Source organism: Numida meleagris, chromosome 6 (genome assembly GCF_002078875.1).
Source record: "Numida meleagris isolate 19003 breed g44 Domestic line chromosome 6, NumMel1.0, whole genome shotgun sequence".
NCBI lineage: Eukaryota > Metazoa > Chordata > Aves > Galliformes > Numididae > Numida > Numida meleagris.
In genome coordinates, this window is record NC_034414.1 from 29,688,589 (window position 1) to 29,708,660 (window position 20,072).

General features: G+C 35.9%; 1 protein-coding gene across 15 annotated transcripts in view; it reads right to left on the bottom strand.

Annotated features, from left to right (window-relative positions):
• Positions 1 to 20,072, bottom strand: part of GPHN (gephyrin) — a 270,607-nt gene that overhangs the window by 39,745 nt on the left and 210,790 nt on the right. For all 15 annotated transcript variants that reach the window (XM_021401703.1, XM_021401702.1, XM_021401700.1 and 12 more), the window contains 3 exons: positions 13,102 to 13,144; positions 6,883 to 7,020; positions 1,461 to 1,553 (listed from right to left, as the gene is read on the bottom strand). In XM_021401703.1, the coding sequence (XP_021257378.1) occupies positions 1,461 to 1,553; positions 6,883 to 7,020; positions 13,102 to 13,144 (274 nt within the window). The remainder of the gene's footprint in view (positions 1 to 1,460; positions 1,554 to 6,882; positions 7,021 to 13,101; positions 13,145 to 20,072) is intronic.

The following is a 20,072-nucleotide window of genomic DNA, read 5'->3' on the forward strand; positions in this document are numbered from 1 at the left end:
AATGATATGGAGACAAGGTTTACAGATAATATAAAACTGAAACAGCTTGAAAAACTAGACAAGGTTTTTGGGCTAATCCTTTATAATCTCTGTCTACAAGCTTTGTTTCTCATACCCTGAGATAACAGATCTACAAGAACAATAATACTATTATTCTATTTGAATCCACCACCAAAATTAGGGTCTTGTCTGTCACAGAAGTTGTTAAGAATGGAGTTCATGACCATTCTGATCATTCTGATCACTGAGACAATACTTTTGCTTTCCCTTACCTTGTAGCAATCAAGTTGCAAGACAGAATTCTCTTGTTCCCAAGGCCCTTGTCAGCATCATGCTACTCAGAGCTTCCCGTCTCATCTTTTCTCAGCGCTATATTACCTGTATTTCTCTGGCTACATCTGCACTCTCTTGCCACAATTACTGGCCATTTTGGACTGCCTGTCTCTCACACACACAGATAACAGACAGCTCCAGTCAAACCTGTCTTGCAGACCTGAAAGTTAATTTTCTTACAGTGTCCATGGGAAAGCTTATTGAACTACATCCATTGCCTGGGCTGGCAGTCAGTTTCATGGACAGCTGCTTTCCATTGTTTCAGCTGCCAGTAACAAAAAAGACATTTTAATGCCTTTAAAAGGAAGTTGGTTACTGTGTCTGAATTTCAGCATGGTGTTACAATGATTCAACACCTACCACATGGACATAACTACTAAGACAATGTTCAATCATATATATTTTAAACTTCTCTCTATAGATACCTAAATAAACATCTTCACTCATCCTTTACAAAGGAAAAAAAAAGATGCACAGAGAAGCAGCTTGCTCAAAAACACCTACTGGCAAAGCAGGAGACAGATTCAGTTCTTTGGGGAAACAGCTCCTTGCCTGCTCCTTAAAACTCTTCTGCTCATTTAGATACAGTAACTGATTTTTTTCTGAAGTACAAATTACTTTTCCTTTTGAGGTGCCTCCCTAAGATAACATTCTGATACGTATTTTTCAAAATTTTCTAAGGCAATCATTAAATAATTCACAAATAGGAAGCTGGATCTGTAATAGTTCAATGAAGTAACAGCTACAATAAGAAGTTTCTGATGAAATCAACAACAGAGAAATAGAAGAATCAGGTATTCCAAAACAGATGTTCTGTTACTCTCATGGAATTCTTTGTGTTTCCAAGGAACTTGCTAGCAACAAAGGTACATGTCCATGAGCACACATAGATGTACATTTGTCCATGTATCCACTTAAAAGCTCTGAATTGAACTTCCTTCACATCAGTTGCGTTGTATGTAGCAGTGACTCCAGCAACGAACTGGATCAAACCTCAAGGAAAACACCCATTGCTCAATCCAAAATACAAGTGCTGCTTGACTGACAAAACATGGAAGTGAACTAAAGACATATTGAGAAGAAGTTTTACTGACTCTATACTGCTTGTTTAGAAAGAGAGATTTTACCTCTGACAGCATAGCCATCTTTTACAGATGCTGGAAATGGTGGTAGATTATCTTTTGCATATACATCTTGAGCAAGGACTCGGCCCATTCCATCTATAAAAGAGGAAAGAGAAAAGACCACGCTCCATGTCATTAAAACTAATGAAAAAGAAAACAGACTGACAGCAGGGTGCCCTGATGGATTAAATAAATGTGTATGTGAGAGATCTCATGAGTAGATCCCTCAGGTTTTTGATTTCTGTCAAAACCTCTACATTAGTGAAAAAAAAAAAATCCAAACTGGAATCTTTTTGTAGGAGCAGCAATAAAAGATCTGTTATGGTAAAATCGTTGACAGTTGATCTGAAAGCCAAGTAACCAAACACAGAGGTAATAGCTCTGATACAGCATCAGACAGAAAAAAAAAACACTGTATATCCTGGAATCTCTTAAAATTACATGTGGTTTTGTATTTTAATTTTTTTTTTTTTAAGTTTTTGTGCAAAACACGGAAGGCAATAGAATAAGCCCAGAGGACAGCACATGAACAGTAACAATGAACGTGTTTCTGTAAATTGAAAAAGGAGTTTTGCAATAGATTAGCTTTACCTAATTGCTGATAACATTTCTGGTTAATAGAGGATGAGTGAACATAAGTGTCAGGATTATTTATGTAAATTTACACTGTAGTAGTTCTAAATATTTTAGTAGTTGTTTCAAACATACTCTTTCCCTTCACTTAGCAACCATGACTCATGAGCTGTAATTTGGCTCTGCCTCACTGTAGAGACCGACATGAATTACTTCCCCCTCAGCCTAGTGTACTTTACCTGTTTGCTTTTACAGTGTGAGCAACAGCTTTTTTCGTATGATATGGAATGGAGTGGGAAATATGTATTTTATCCCTTCATGCAGTGGGAGGGTGATAAAGAGGATTATTACATTTCTGACTACATGGAGTAGGAAGGGTTAGAACTTTGGGTCAGAACTACTGAAATCAGCTGGATTCCAGTATGTTTAAGTGAAGAAGCTGCTCTATAACAGAGGCCATTGCTCTCAGGAGTATGTTGTGGCAAAGGCAAAATCCACCTGACAGAATGAAGGAATGAGAGGAAGCCCTCGCTCAGAAGTACTCAGAAGAGCACTTCTGCCAGGGGAATTTGTGTGGATAAGCACGTTATAGGATATCAGATATGCCAAAAAACAAGAGATTTGAATAAAGTATGTTTTTTGTTTTGCAGCCTGACAGAAAAATCTATGTCCCTCTGGATTTGCTAGGAAGGCAGGAGACCTAACTGGGTCTCTAAGTAAACAGACATATTTTGTCAAAAAGTGCACCTATGTGTTTTGGAAATGTTCAGCTGGAGTGCAGTGGTATTATATTTTACTTATGAACACAATATGATTTAGTAAGCAATCATTTACAATTATAGTAACTCTAACATCACTGCAGTCATGTATCAACTATTCAGCCTCAAGCAAATATTTATGTTGCATTTTTGAAATATGATTTACCATGAAAATTCTGATAAAACGTATTACAGCAACTAGAAAAACAATTTTGTGATGGCTATTAGCACTTCTGTTTATCACTGTGATACACAATATGGAAGTTATTAGAAAGCTCACTGAAAGCTTGAACATTTGCGCTGAAAAAAAACACACAGACATTTAAATTACAGCACAGAAAAGCCAGCTTTCAAAGGCCTGGTAAAAACAATCTCTGCTCATAGACACACAGAACCTCGTACAATAGTGATGCTTCTAATTTTAGTAGGCATGTTGTATCTTCATTTTACTCCTCGTCTGCATGCAAAATCACACCAATCAGAGCAAATTTGAACAGTATGTTCCTGGCATTCTGCCATGCAATATCTGAAGTGAATAAATGGCCAGGCAGTAGTGGGAATGAATGTCATCAAGCAGAGAAAAATGTAAGAACTACTTGCCAGAGCCTTGGGCATTTAAAATGAAGCTAGTCACAAACTAAAGGACATTCTGAAGCACTTCTTTACTACCCTTTATGAGATCATTTAAAAAATATCCCGTTTGACTTTATTTTAATTAACTGTAATTCACAAAGCATATTTTGAAATGTTTTGATGTCATCAAGCTGCTTCAAGAGATGCCCGCAGTTTTCTGATTCTAACACAGAATGGAGAATGACACGAAATGCACTTTTCAAATCTGAGTATTTCTTTTCTAAAGCTCAACTGGTGAAACCGGTAAGTTCTGTGAAGAATTTTGATTTCTAAGGGTATTGGTACTGGGATAAAGTAGTGAGATGACAGGTACTGTACTAGAGCTGTGCATCTTCCATTTCATAAATACTACTATGTCTTCAGTGTGACATGAAAATGCAATGCTATAAAAATAATTGACAAGTTCAGAATGAATAAACAGCAGAAAAGCATGTTCAATCTCTGTAGAGGGCTGTTGGACTCGATGAGAAAAACTCCTCAGTTCTGAGGCTTAAGCCTAATGGTCTGTTAAGACTTGGTTGTCTCTACTTTCTACTTTTAGTACCAATTAAACTTCCTCTTCTTAGCTACAAAATGATAATCGTTATCATTTTAGACTTTACCTTGTATATCCACAAAATAATGTTTAGGTAACTGCATCTAGCTGGAATATAAGGCAAACTGGGGGCTTCGTATCAGACATGGGTAACAGCAGGTGGAAAAAAGCTTGAGACACCTTTGGTTTATGCTGCTTCTGTAAAATGTTTTAGGGATGTCCAGTTATTTTTTATATAGAAGAGGTTAAATGATTTATCCAGGCACCGAACAATACATTTGCCAATGTGAAAGACTTTTTTCACAAGGTAACTACTCATTCTCCTGTAATATTAGGAGAGAATTGATCTGAGACCCCACCAGGAGACTTATATCTGTAGATTATGAGAATGAAATTTCTAGAATCACAAAGATGTATCCTCTAGGATGTTTCCTAAAGGCTCAATATTGTAATTTCATACTATGTATTAGAAATTCTTACATCACTAAAATACTTATTGAAAAATAACTTATAAGACATGGTTTTGTGCTACACTGCCAGGAAACTAAGGAATATATCTTTGTTAATATTTTTTCTTTGTTTGTACAATTATATGAATATTAAACCAAGTATATATCTCTACAGCAGCTCCAGACTTAGAATCAGCATGGATTTGGTGTCTTTAATAAGGTAACATGAAGAGATAAAGTATAATATCAAATAAGATATTACAAGGTATACTAGAATGCCTTCTCTTTGACAGCATATTCCCATGTCATAGAATAAGAACAGAAACACTCAAACTGTCTTTGACAAATAAGAATATATAAACTCTATACAGAAGATGAACACTTAAGCGAGACCTTTATTTTCTGTAAGGACAATATGAAGACCATGTAGTCTAGACAGAATCACTCTGTTATTTGTATGGTAGTGTTATTAGCACTAACAAAAACCAGATACTTAGCCTATATTTTGATTTTTTTAATATTAAAATAAATTAAATTGTGAAAACTTGTCCAAAGCATATGGCAGCAGGGCATGGTATATGCTGTGATTTTGTCTAATTTTACCATAATTCCAATGAAGAGGTTTACAAATTAGATATATGAAAAGACTGCTACTCACTGCTTTTGTGACTGCATAAATACTGGCCTATAAGAATGGTGCATACACATAAATAAATGGCAACTTGTATGTACCATGTGAGAATTATGTTCATTTTCTGTCTACTTGAAGAATATTTTTAGCTATATTTTAAATTTCATTGGCAATATAGCTCCTGCCCACAAATATGAGGGATGCTCCAAAAGTAATGCCTCCTATTTTATTACGTTGGCTCATGACTTCAGAGGCATATGTTGGTGATATAGCAGTAGAGGTTGAACCTTCCCATCAACATTCTTTTACATTTTGTTGTCTACATATAATCAAAGTATGCTACTATTATCCTAGTAGACTAAGTCCCATCTTGATTTGTATGCAACAAATGCCTTTTCATATATATACTTCTTAAATCAGTGTACCTAATACTCTGACTCATTATGTTGTCCACAAAATCCTGCCTTTAAATCTAATGAAAAAAAAAGGAAGTTGGGCTTGTAAATGACTAACTCTTTTAATAAACAGTCCTAGTTTACTAAGACTCTTTATATTCCCTCTATATTTTTTATTAGAATGTTCAATATACATCGATGAAGAAAATTCCTGCATTGCAAGCAATGGATGCACATTCTAAAAAATTAATAAAGGTGGTAGACTTTGCACTGCATGTTATAGCAAAAAAGAACTGGTATGAGGAACAGTTTTATAGTACAGCAGCACCATTCCTTACTTGCATAGCTCTCAATGCAAGCAGTCTTTAACAAGAAACTAAAAAAAAATCAGAAAGAAATGAGGATCCAAGTGATAGCAGAACTGAAAATGGCAGTGTGTAAGGCATTAAAAATTTGAATCTTAACTATATTCACAGTCATCTTCCAAGAGAAATGCATGTCAACACTTGTCATCTAAAAGCAGGCTCAAGATCAGGCCCAGAATATGGACAACTATCCCAAAAGGTCTAATAGGTATTCCCAGGCATTCTAAACTGCATACAATTATGAAAGAGCAGCGTATAATATGCATATTTCTTGTTGGTCCAGTTTTGGTGCTACTCTGAATGCAGTATATGCAGTATCTTCTCAGAGATCTACTTCCTGTTACCAAGTATGTACACTAAATCAGTTTGTCAATGTGAAGATACCTCAAAGGCTTGTAGCAGCACAAAGATCTAGTGAAGTACATGTAATCTTTGAACTTTCAAGACAGAAGACAGAATACCCAAATTAGAAACCATTTGTACCTCTCTGCTACGTGGAGTCTACTGATGTCCTGAACATTTTTGCTCTTTAGGCTTGTGACGCCACTATCTTTTCACTCATCACCTCACCTTTGGAAAAACGGGAAGAATCCCTGAAGGTTTCCCTGTCCCTACAAACGTCAGTCTAATTTGTATTTCAGGATTTAATCATTAATGTCAGACTAGAAAGGGGGGAAGGTAAGGTTCTTACAGTGAGATAACAGAGTGAATCATCACGGTTCAATTTGGAGCCAGTTGGCATCTACAGAAATTCAGTCTTACATTCACCACTGAGGCATATTGTGGATTCTTGGTTTTAGCTTTGTTGCATACGCCACAGATTATGAGAAAACTTATTCAGATTTCATTACAATTCAATTACAGATTCCTTCAGGAAGCAGGGTTGAGCTTAGTCCACATTCTCCTGACTTTGAAAGGAGAATTCTACTCCAATTACTGTCATTTCCTAAAGCAGTTTCTGCTGGAGAAGATCAGTCTCAGACCTCTCACAAAAAACTATTAGAAGGACAAGCACTTAAGAAGACTGTAAAAATGGGAAATAAAGACAATACTTCTCACATAAAAATCCTACAACATGTAAAGTACCTCTGTAATTAATGATTTCTGTTCCAAGCACTGGGGTCATCTCCAGAACTGTGATGAAGGCCTTGTCCATAGATGTTAATGGGAATGGAGACATGCGGTGTCTTCTTGCTACCTTGGTAATGTCAACAGCACTGTGACCTGCAAAGAAAGCACCATGGTTATGTATGCTTCTATGTGTAGATGTAAATAGTGATGTCCATTTAAATCACTTTGCTGAAATACATCAAGTACTTTGGGGCAAATTAATTTAGTTACTTATCACATTTATGACAGACTCTGGGCAGATATTGCATCAAAAGGGAGATTTAAAACAAAAAGCACTTTGCAATGAAACCATTCATAAAAGTGTATATGCTCTCTTGTCATGAAATATACACCAGACGTCTTGATAAGCATAAAAGGATCAGTTACTCAGAAACAGAAACATTTCAAAGAGGATGCAGTATTTAACACTGTGGATGATAATCTGAAGCTAACTCTGTTCTACTGCTCAGGAAAAATCACTCACTCATTCTGTTCTTCCTAGATTGTTTCCGCAGCCTTCTGATTGGCAGCTACAATTTGACAGTCAGATTCAGACCTGTTGAGTTCCGTTAAGTGTTCTTTCTCTCCATTTCCCATTCAAAATCTACAATAATGTCCTTGGAGAGAACTTTAATATGGCACACCTTTGACTCCAATGGTATGCAGAAGATTCTGTATATCACATCTTAAACACAAATCACATTTCTTCCCCAGCTCTGACTAAACTCAGATAAAATTAGCAACTGTATCAGGTATGAATGGTGAAAATTAACAAAGAAAAGAGACATTAACACTCTCAGCATATAAAGGCTGGAAATTTAAAGCAGTCGTTGATGCTGTTGCATCATCTGTAAATAAGGATTTTCAATACTGTCTTTAAAACACTGGCAACCCAGAAATCTGTAAGGATTTTACTGATTTAGCACAGATCATTACTGCTACTAGTACATGTATAATCATGCTCCACACATATTAATATGCTGTGTGCTATGCACAGAGAAAACATAAAAATGGACCTTGTTCCAGTGAGTTTGCAATGTAAGATTAAGACAGGAATCACAACAGACACTGTTTCAAGTCAGTGAGCATCCTATCCACTGGCAAGATTTCTTAGTCACCAAAGTGACTGCAAGCAAAGTGATGCTTAAATTCTGATGTGAGTGAAGATAGAAGGATTGATCAATAGGAGTTTGCGTTCCCCAAGTATAAGGAAGAAAATGTGAAAAAAGTTGTTTGAAAATGAAGCCAGCAGGATATTTGCTTTCTTGATGCTAAGAGAGAATAAACAAGGGACAACAAGCTTTGATGGATTCTGAAAATGAAGATGAGCAACAAAAGAGAAGGAACTATCGCAGCAATGCACAAACAAGAGTAAAAGATACAAACCAAAAGATTAAGAGAATGACAATTGTAGAAATATCTTGAATGGATTTGCTTGTAACAAGAGGGTATTTGTGGGAACCAAATGGGGTAACCTAGAAATACGAAGGGAGAATTTTGAGAATAACTTCAGATTGAGAGGAAAAGTCCTATCTCAAGGTCTATTATACAAAGACTCTACAAGAAATAGGCACAGTCTGCAGGAAAATAGAGCAAGGAGTACACTGCAGATGAAGCTCAGGTAATATCAGTGTGGAGTGCTAGGGGGACTGTGTTTGGTCCATAGTGACTGGTAAAACTTAATGGGGAATGGCTAGGAATCAATGTTAGAGACACGCAAAACAAGACAACTTTATAGAGCAGAGAAATTTCCACATACAGAGTGGCTGAATTTGTGTTTGATGGGTCAGAGATAAGGTCTAAAGTTTTAAAGAAAGGGGACTAAGGACACAGCTCTGTAGAACAGCAGAAGAAATCTGGAGATTTCCAGAAATAAAGGTGATTCTATGCAAGTCTTATTGAAGGAGCTGTTGGAATGGTAAGAAAAGACCAGGAAACCAGCAGCTCAAAGACAACAAAACTGAATTATGGAGCTTTGACTATGAAGAGTATAAGAGGGACTGTCAACGGTTTACGGGCGTTCGGCCCGGTTCCGTGACGAAGGGACGGGGGATCCACGGGTCCACGCCGCGGGAAAAGGGAAAAGGGGTAAGGAGATGGCCCTGAGAGCAAAGAACAGAGGCAACAATATGAGGAGAAACAAACTAATTTACTAAATAAGATATCGGAATGCAAAACAACACACTATAATTACAATATAATTACAATTTAAGCTGATAAAATCCAATACAGAGAGAGAGAATGTCCCAAAATCAAGGTAGGCCTTACTCTGGAATACTGTCATGGTTTTGTGATTTTCGGTTATTGGTATCCCACATCATAACATCATGTAGTGGATATACCTGGTTCTCAGAAGAGAAGGACTACTACAGTCCCCACGGTACTTTTCTCCTCTGTTACCATTTCCAGCCGGAGGGAAAAGATAAAAGCTCGCAGTATAAAAACTTGCAGATCGCGAGACCTTGTCCCTTTTTCCGCCCGTCTCTCATCTTGGCAGCACCTCGCTCCCCAGCCATCTTATCGTCGGTAGTAGAGTAAGGCCTACCTTGATTTTGGGACATTCTCTCTCTCTGTATTGGATTTATCAGCTTAAATTGTAATTATATTGTAGTATAGTGTGTTGTTTTGCATTCCGATATTTTATTTAGTAAATTAGTTTGTTTCTCCTCAGATTGTTGCCGCTGTTCTTTGCTCTCAGGGCCATCTCCTTACCCTTTCCCCTTTTCCCTTTTCCCGGGGCGTGGGCCTGTGGGTCTCCTGTCCCCTTTGTCACGGAATTGGGCCTAACGCCCATAAACCGTTGACAAATACCTACAACCGAAAATCACAAAACCATGACAGGGACTCTAACAGGAACTGCTTAAGAGCAGTGCAAGATGTGTTAAGAATTCTATGTAAAAACTAATCTAAAATATCATCAGCACTTGGCCACTTCCTTGGCCCATCTTCCCAACACAAACAACAAAATGACGTTAAAGCATCATGAGTTATCATGCCTGGCTGTATGCAAAAGACATACCCAGTAGAGTTTTTCACAGTAGTAAGGCCTGTCTGCAATTCTAATAGACATTTTATACACTAATTTATGGTTAATGATTGATTTTACTTGGCTTTACCAGTGATGCTCCTCAGCATGCTCATAGGCTCTGAAAGATGTCTGCCTGCCGTTTTTCAGTCCTGTTGAATTCCTTAATTGACAGTCTTTATCTCATGTACTTCTGTTCCCATTTTGATCATCCTTAATATCTTCCCAGTTTCTTCCCTCTCTACTCACTTGCTTTTAACTCATTTCCATCTAGTGCTATCCTGCTTAGTGCAGTAGCTAATTTGTAATTATTTCTAAAACAAAATAAGTTATTTTAAGATAGCATTAACAAATTACAAAAAGCTCAGTTTTTAATGACACAATTTTGCTTTGCAATAGCTTTCTGTGCATCCCATTTTCTCCTGTACATGCCTTCACGCTCTGGAAAAAAAACCAGATGATTGCTCTAAGTGTAGTCTTCTATAAAACAACCATGCAATCTTATTTTTTCCTTCAGAAAAAAAGTTAGCTGTAATGTCCGTCTATACAAAACTTCTTTCAGCACTGACACATGCTTGTTCAAATCTGCTATGGGGGAGACTTCATTAATTGATTTTTTGCCATTAACACAGTAGCAATCTTTCAGAGGAAGAAGTGGGGACAAATAAAACTGCTGACTTAATTCCAGTCCCAGGAAAGATTCTGGAAGAAATTATTGAAACAATTTCTTTGTAACTATTTAGAAGACAATGTGATGATAAAAGCAGGTGCTGTGAATTTGTGAAGCACAAATAATTTCTAACTCATTTAATTCCTCTCCTTAACATAGGTGTTGTCATACTGAAGAAGTGAGAAACAGTTAATCAAATATAATTTAACTATATTAAGATTTTTCACACTCGTAAACATAAGTTTCTTGTCAAGCAAACTAGTGAGAAATGATCCAATCTAAAGTATTGTAACAGGCAAGTCTAACTAGTGAAAAGGCTGCATTCCTGGATTCAACAACAACCTTATTTTTTGTATCCCTATGCCTGTATTTTGTTAGAAGCCTCATAAAAATGAAAATAAAGCATTTCTGAGGCACGGAAAAAAAAATGCGGCCAAGCTCCCAGATCTTTCCCTGCATACATGTCACTGAAAGTGACTCTGCTTAGCAACAATGTGCAAGGGCTGCTCTGAAAGTAATGGCTCCTATTTTATTATGTTGGCCCACATTGTCAGAGGCAGATGTTGGTGGTATGGCAGTAGAGGCTGAATTTTCCCACCAATATTCTATTATGTACGTGGTAAAAATGCAGAGCTAATGATGGTGACTACATTGAAAAATAGTGCTTTGTAGCTAAGAATATGCTGTATTATGCTCTTTATATTTGTTGTAGTTTCCACAGAAATACAGAAGGCATTACTTTTGTAGTGACCTATGTACCACCAAGAAGCACACTGGTTAACATTGATTCAGTAGGAACTGTGCCAGTAGCTACTCTAATAACACTCAAAGCAAAACAGAAACTGAACCCCTTCCTGTTGTTCCTCTGTAGTGCCTAATGGATTAAAAACTTTTGTTTCACAAGTGAAGAGTAAAATATGCACTATTTTACACTAGTTACCACTCCAGTACTTTTTATAAGTATATTTTATAAATGATGTATTAAAAAATCCTCATTTATTTTTAGAAATAATTTTGTCTCTACAGAAGCACACTACTCTTTAGAAACAATACAGTCTTTGCCAATCATTCCACTGAACATGTTTATGTTCGAGTGCTATCTTAAACTCACTGCTAACTGCTTGAGAAAATAAAGTTTGACCTTTTTAAGCCTTCTTGAATGAAGTCAGAGGTTTTGAATGCTTCGAATGTTGTCCAGAGTACTACCTTCAAATTTGGAGCTCTGTGTCTTATCCATGTCATTTGTTCAGAGGAAAGGTTCTGGTAAGATCCAGTAAGAAATCTTCTTGAAAACAGATTAAATACCCTAATTTCTGACATGGAATCTTTGTTTCAAAAGTAACATGCAGTATTTATACAAGAAAGCCAAGAAAACACATACTCAGAAATAAGTGTCCCTTCAGGGTTAGCACTTAAATGAATAACCTTAATGAATGAACAAATAAAGCTGCATGTGTAACTACTAATCCTTTATACATTTTTTTCCTAGAAAGAAGTGCTAAATTTTAGTTTCAAGGCATCATGTAGATGACATTAAACAACTCTTCAGACCTCCCCAAGTGTCTTACACAAACATCAGACGACTACCTACGTTAAGCAACATTTTGTAAGACAAAACAATCCTCTAGCACTGAAGCAGCTGAGTCAAGTGGTTGTATAATGTAGAAAATTCCTGATAGCCCTCTCTCCTATCACCAGAACAATTGTACCAAATCTATATATGTATATGTATATATGTACCATATATATGTATGTATGTATATATGGTACATATATACATATGGACGTATGTACATATACATACATATATATGGAACATATATATATATATATGTTCAATTGTTCTGGTGATAGGAGAGAGGGTACCATATATGTACATATATATACACACATATATATATGTATATATGTACCATACATGTATATATGTACCATATATATATGTATATATGTATATATATGTGTTGAACAAATTTTAAACTAGATTCCCATAAAACAGAAAGGAAAGGCATTTTACAAATTAGAGAATAGGTCAGTTGGCTCAAATCTGAATTCTTAACCTTTTCATTATTTGATTGGGTTTTATGTACTCCAACTGAATTTCTGTACTGAATTTCACATCCATGCATGAAAATAAAAACTATGTATTTTCAACTTGAGATTTTTATCGCCTTTGAGTGTTGATTCTTTTTGTCCTTGCACACACTTCCACACACAGCATTCTTTACAACAATAGATCATCACAAACAGCACGGACCTCAGTGTCATCAGAAAAACAACATCAGAAGAAAAATTAAAAGGCAACTATCAATTAATATGTGAACACCATAAGCTATGTACACTTTTATTTTCTCTTTGGACTGAAATTAATTGCCTTAAGATATTAAATTTCTTTTGGAAACCCCCTTTGTCCCAGGCTTATCCTTCTCACCTGACTATAATTTGCTGTCTTGTGGGCAGCGCTAGTTGCACAACACAGCTACAAAGTTCCAGTACTTACTTGCTCGGAGGATGTTCTCCTTGCTGCTGCACCTAGACTGGACCTGCAGAGAGAGCACATAGTCTATGAGCTACAGAAGTTAACAAGAATACAAAATACAGAGATAAAATGGGCAAGCTCCTGGGATCTAAGACAGAGGCTCTATGTATTCTCGGCAACATTTGTCCTTACTCTACAAGCAATAAATATATTTAAGCACAAGTGTACTAGCTGATGATCAGAATCTAATATAAGCAATTCAAACTTTCCCTCCAAGAAAAACCCAAGATGGCTTAAGGACAGATTAATAGAGTAAACTCAAAGAACACAGTGGTTAAAATTATTTGTTTAGCTCCGGTTTTAAAAGAAAAATCCACATTTTTGTGTACAATTGCCATTATAGTAATTCTGAATCTATGTCCTCTGTTTTATGATTAGAAAAAATACTTAAATAACTTATGACCAGTGTTAAAATTCCACTATTGATAATATATAGGTACTTTATAGAACTAAAGTGATTCTGAAAATATTCAATAATTCTTCTTCAAACTGCATAGGCAACTCACAGTTGTATAAACAGCTCCTGCCTGGAGCCAGATAAATTTACTTCACTGTTTCTGTTTGGTTAAAAGAAATGTTACGTTCAGTATGAATTTCCCCTCCTGGAATGCTTACTGCCACTGTGCTATTCCAGATAGATATGACTGACTGCAGTGAAACTGGAGGATTCACACTGGTCTAATATTCTATTAACATGGGATATTCAGAGTTCCATCTGGTTACTGTGCAGATTTAAAAAAAAATGTTTCTGAAGAGTATCAGTCCTGTAAACGCAACACAGTTTGAACTTCATCTTTATTGAAGCATCAGCTCTCATTAATTCTCAAGTTTGGAAAGATACCACATTATATACTAACACTGGATGCAAGTTTTTAGACAGACTAATTTGAACAGCAGTTTGCCTTACGACAGGCCAGCTGACCAGGCTGGTGACACCTGAATAAGAAGCTCTTCTTGTGGACAAAACCCTGGCTGCATACAAGCTAACACAAACTTCACAGGAAGACAAACCACTAAGAGTATGAACTGAATCCTTCTTGTTTTCACTTTAGTGACAGCTGCATTGCTAAATTTCTGTGAGAGGAATAATAAAGTAAAACCAAGTACAAATAGTGAAAGAAGTGGAATAGCACAGGTGACACTTGAGGGTGCAATTTTCCTTGCCGAACATTTGTATTTGCTGAAAAATGAAGGAATGGATCCAGATTATTTTCAGACTACGGTTGGAATTTGCAGTTACAGAAAACTTGTTTTGAATGTGAATATGTATGGTTTGACAGTTAATGAGGAATGATACACATTCAGCCCCTAAAAGGCTGTCTTCATAAAGAAACAGTTATTTAAGGCTGAAAAGAGCTGTGCCCCATTTCTAAACCTCTTTCTTCTATTCCACAGCAGCTTGCCCCAAATGTATATTCACATAAAAAATTGGATTCTACAGCGCAACACAGTCTACTTATTATAATGGAATAACTTATGGAAAGTAATGTTGCAACTTAGAGTGGATTATGGTGTCCTTTCCTGAAAAAAACTGTTGTCTAAAAAAAACACAACAAACCAAAACCAAAACCTCCCTCCTTCCCACCAAAAATACTACACAAGAAAACTGCAAACAAAATATTAATGATGCCCAAATTTGGCCCAGAGTTGTTTCACCAAATTTCAAAGGTATGACATGGTCTCTCTTTGGAAGAAGTAAATATTTATCTGTAATTTACCAAAGGACAATTCTGGACCAAAAGGATGGTATAATGATCGGACAGAAAGCACAACAAAGAGAGGCACAGAGTGAGAGAGAGAAATAGAGAAGCAGGATGGGACGTGGCAAGCCAAAAGACAGTGTATGCCAAAGGAAACATAGGCCTATGTGTGTAGGACTACTGTATAGAATGGAAGAGGCTCTCTTATTTCTCACTGCAAACCATATGAAAAGAGAAAACGAGGAATGTGCCTGCTGCAAAATAACCAAGCAATTCAGCAAACTGCGGAATGAAACTCAGTGAGATAACATAGTCCTAAAGAAAAAAAGGCATAAAAACAAAAATACAAAACACAAACGTTTGAAACGATCTACTAAAATAAACTAAGTAAAATATGTGATCCAAAGGACACAGATTAAAGCTACTAGAGAAGGAGGAAAAATGTTAGCAGACAAAGACAGTGCTAAAGAAGTAAAATGGAAGTCAAGAGAGAGTCTTCAACAAAGTGGAGGAACAGAAGGAGCCCAAACCCATAGCGCAAAGCAATGTTTGCGAATGGAAAACAGCTCCTTTGAGCAGTAATAGTTACTCTCGAGTTGTAGCCTCTATTCCTCCTGAGTTCATCTTTAAGCCCTTCCAACCTATAGTGGAGCTAGTGTATGGACAAAAACAAGAGATTTATAATGAACAGAGCAGCTGAGATTTGCAGATCAAATCTTCTAATATAAAATACGTGCTGACAAAGTTTTGCTCTTACAGCGTCCAAATGACAATGGTAACAACAGACAGCTGGCTTCACACAGCTGCCTACAGGTCATTTTTTTTTAATTCTGTGCACACAGAGGACTTCAGTGACAAATTTAAATTTACTTTTTGATTTCTTACAACCGACCTAAAGTTTACATTTTATCACTCACCTGATGGGCAACACATGCAGTATGAGAAATTATTTGCTTCCCACAAATTTTAAAAGCAGCTGTGGAAGAGGAATCCATGACAGTAAAATAAAAGGCTTGACCAGCTAGACTTGATTTTTCCCAACCTATGCTCACAGCTGCAGAATACAAACCATGTTTTAACATAACTGACATCATAATTATTAAGTGATATTTGCTTGTTTAATATGAACTGCACACTGATTTCCTAAATGCTATTTTTAAATAAAACTGCAGTAAAATATGATATGGAATAAAACGCACCAGTTTTCTAACACATAGAATTTTAGCTGTAATGAAGCTTTGTATCAATGGGGTTATATGCTTTAAGTGCCTTTTATAATACTCATTATTTGTTCTACTACTTCATTTGTGACATTTACAATAAAAACTGTATTCTTTTCACAGCTATTGCAAAGTAAAGAATCCATAACACATTGCACATAGTACCATGACTGAGTGGGGCAAATGACCAGTAATACTGTTATCTACTATAATTACTCTCATTGACAGGCAGTTACAGAAATAATATGCCGTGGCTGTCTCTCCTTACATGGGGAAAGTGTAGTTTTATTGTTTATCCATTCTACCACCTCTTGGCTCACAGTGTAACATGGCAGAAGATACAGCAGGCTGTCATTCAGTACCATTCCCCTGCGTAGTTCAGGCAGAATGTAACCAAACCTAAAACAGTCAACTCTCATTACTTTTTAATTTTTTTTTAAAGCAAGTTGAAAATTGGATTTTATGTTCTTTAAGATATAATTTTATCATGCTAGAATGTAGAGTAAGCCTTCTCCCACAGGCTGAGGCATTAAACAGAACACAAAAAAAAGTACTCAAAACCAAATTAAGGGAATGGTAAAATAAAGAAACCTACTGACAATTTCTATCAATCACAACTGGTCTGAAAAATGAAATGAATGACTGCACTGAATTGGATTTCTATAAGTCTATGTGATATGTTTTGCTGCAAATAAAGATCAGTCCAAAAAAACTGTTACAAGAAAAATAGAAAAAGACACAAAGAAAAGTTTATGCTACAAGTGAAAATCTCGAGTGAAAAATAATAAAAAAAAAAAAAGAAGAAAAACCCTTTAACACTTTTCCATGATTATTAGAAATGGTGAGATAAATTACTTACCTTTTACAAGTCATTACAAGATTAGCACAGAGTATTAAGTCAGCTCTTCATTATGGGAGGTACAATTAGAAGCCGTTGGTTATAATAAAACAAATTGCTACACAAGGATGAAGAGTTTCCAGCCCAATATGAAAAGCTAACTCTTATGTGAGTACATTTCAACTCAGTTGTATAACACGAAGAACAATTCAGAACAATGACATCAAAACATGACTTATCACCAACAGAAAGAGCCCATTTCTCAATATACAGAGATTGTAAGGAGGCTAACCCATAATTTTTATCATTTATGGGAGAGCATACTGCTCTGCTTTTAAGAAAGCATGCAGAATGTGGAACCACCAGCAGAAACCCAAACATATACACAGACACAGAGGACCAAGGTACAGGAAAGGGAATGATTTTGCCAAGCTGTAATGAAGGAAGCAGAATATACAAAGCACAGCGGCAGTCAACGCTTTAGGAGCTCTGTTCCTCTGTCTCTTAAATGCCAGACCCGTTTATGAGGTGCTGCACACACTGTAAGTCAGCAAGTGTATAACTCATATAATCTCTATGTGAAACTTCAGTAGTAATATGAAGACTCTTTATTCTGTGGGATGTAGCTGCTTTTTCTAAGTGTGATTTACCTAAGAGGTAGAATAGGTGACTGGCACTGAATCTATGTTTCATATCAGTGTTACTCAAAATTTTATACTGCTAAACATTTAAGTGGCAAGAAATACTTTACTGTCACACAAGCTTTAGTACTCATTACAATGGCTAAATTCTCTTTTCAGATTGTACTCTCCAGATTTTTACTCGTTACCTGCTACATTAACAACTGCATTATCTGAGTTCTGTACAATATTCATTGCGTATATGCCTTTCAAATGGTCTCTCAAATACTCTAAGCACTGCTTTTAAACAGATTTCAAAACTCACATGACCCAATTTGTAACTGCAGTGGTTTGCATGGTGTCCCTTGCCTACGATACTCTTTTAGGGCCAGAAGTGCAAGATTACATTAAACAGTATCTGCAGCTAAATACATAAAATGAAATAAGAATAATGAAGTCTCAAACTGGTGTTATATCACTGTAAAATGTATTAATTTTAGCTTACTCCACTATGCAATATACGTAAGGTTAAACTAGAAAAATTGGAAAAATAATGAAATGCAATGGTTTCATTAAGGAAGTTGTTTTAAATCTAATCTGAAGAACAGACAGAATTGCTATCGTTAAACTAAAACGGAATACTTAAATGTGGTTGTTAAAAAAGTTGTGCCTGAAGTATACTTGGAAGTGCATACATTAGAAAATGTTTAACAAAGTGAGCATTAAGCAATGCTACTACAAGATGCAATTGTCCTATTTCAGGAATGCATCCCTATTCAAACCGTACTCCCTTAAACTGAGTTGAATGTGTGACTAACTCTTCAGAGTATGCTTTATTGCCATTTGCAAAGGACAACAGTCAATTCAGAATGACAGAACCGTTTTTCTCTCTGATACTGATAAAACTTCAGAAAGGAAAGTGAACTCCAGATATCTGATAACAGCAAGTATTAATCATTAAGATATTCTTAAAAAGGAGAAGCAATGTTGGTGGTGATCTCCTCACCAAAATTTAGGAAAAAATAATGTCATAGTCTACAAATGGAGTTACTCATTCAGTCAGCTGGAAGATACAAGCAAAAAGCATTTGAAAGCAAAATTGCTTCAGAAGCAGATTTTTGCTGCTTATTAGGTGTTATGCTTGGTGGCCTGGAACACTGAAGAAAAGTCATCTTCAAACCTAGAATTTGCCTTTCTACCTTCAAATTATTTTTTTTTTTGAATTCTTTTTTTTTCCTAGTCTCCCACCTTTTTACATAAAGATTTATTTGATTTTGATCCTTGTTTTGCAGCAGACTATAAAAACAAATGTGATATTTTATGGTCAGATTAGTGTTCATGCTAACCACTTTTCAAACAGGACAGTGAAAGTGGATTGATAAACACACCACAGAAACAAGAGCGTTGCATTGGTTCCTTTTACTGGAGCAGTAAAAAAAAAGACATTATCCAATATTTGAAACAAAATAAGATCAAAATGCAAAGGACAGTCTTCTGGGATGCAAATACAATAATGATTACATATTTTCTCTCAATTGGAACTGGCCTTATTCTGAAGATGCAAAATGAAAATGTCTCATACTAAAAGAGGGTTCAAACAAAATCTTACACATCAGTTAAAACTGCAAGTGAAAACCTTCCTAAATGATAAAGAAGTAAGAACTGATACCTACAGCAAAAACGGAAAGAAAATAGTAAACTGTTGGTCAAGAAAGCTAACAGGAAAACAAACTTGCTACTGCAAACTGACAGCATAGACTTGATTGATAGCTGAGAATAAAAAGAGGCAAAGAAAAAAGCAATACATTATTTCTTCAGAGAAGTTTTGATGATTTACATTTAGAATCACAGAATCATAGAATGGTTTGGGTTGGAAGAGACCTTTAAGATCATCTTAAGTTCATTTATATGAAAGAGCTGGATTTTATGTTTTTAAGAGTATGAGACACCAAACAGATATGTCATATGAACAACACTGGAGACAGAGAGGATGTTTCTGTGACGTTTTAGGGACTGCTTAGGGCTCATTCAAGATCATACTGTTTCTGTCCAGAGAAGCAACATGAAGTAGTATACACAAATCTGAAGAGAACATGCATCTTATTTAAACTAAGGCCTATATTAAATTAAGACATAAATTTAACGTCAAATAGTTAGTGCCTAAGCTCTAACATACATTTCTAAACTGTGCTAACAGAATCCAAGTGGGATGTGTAAGACACAAAAAATCTCTAGGAACACTGTACTTGGTTAAAACAAAAATTTTACTACTTGTATTATTGGCTGTGAACAAGATCTTTATTTATTTGAATGAAAATCTTAAGTAATCTCAAAATATCCTGGAAATATTATGCAGTTTGAGAAGCAGATGGTGTAAATAAAGGCAGAATGAATAAATTTTATCTCTAAATAGATATAAGAGAAGGAGATTTCTGCTGCCCTTCACCCTTGCCTCAGAAATGAGAATTATTTGTGTAGCATATTGAACATTATTAAAAGAATAAATGTTTTTACTGAAAAGAACTATGAAAACTTAACCAATGTGACAGTGATC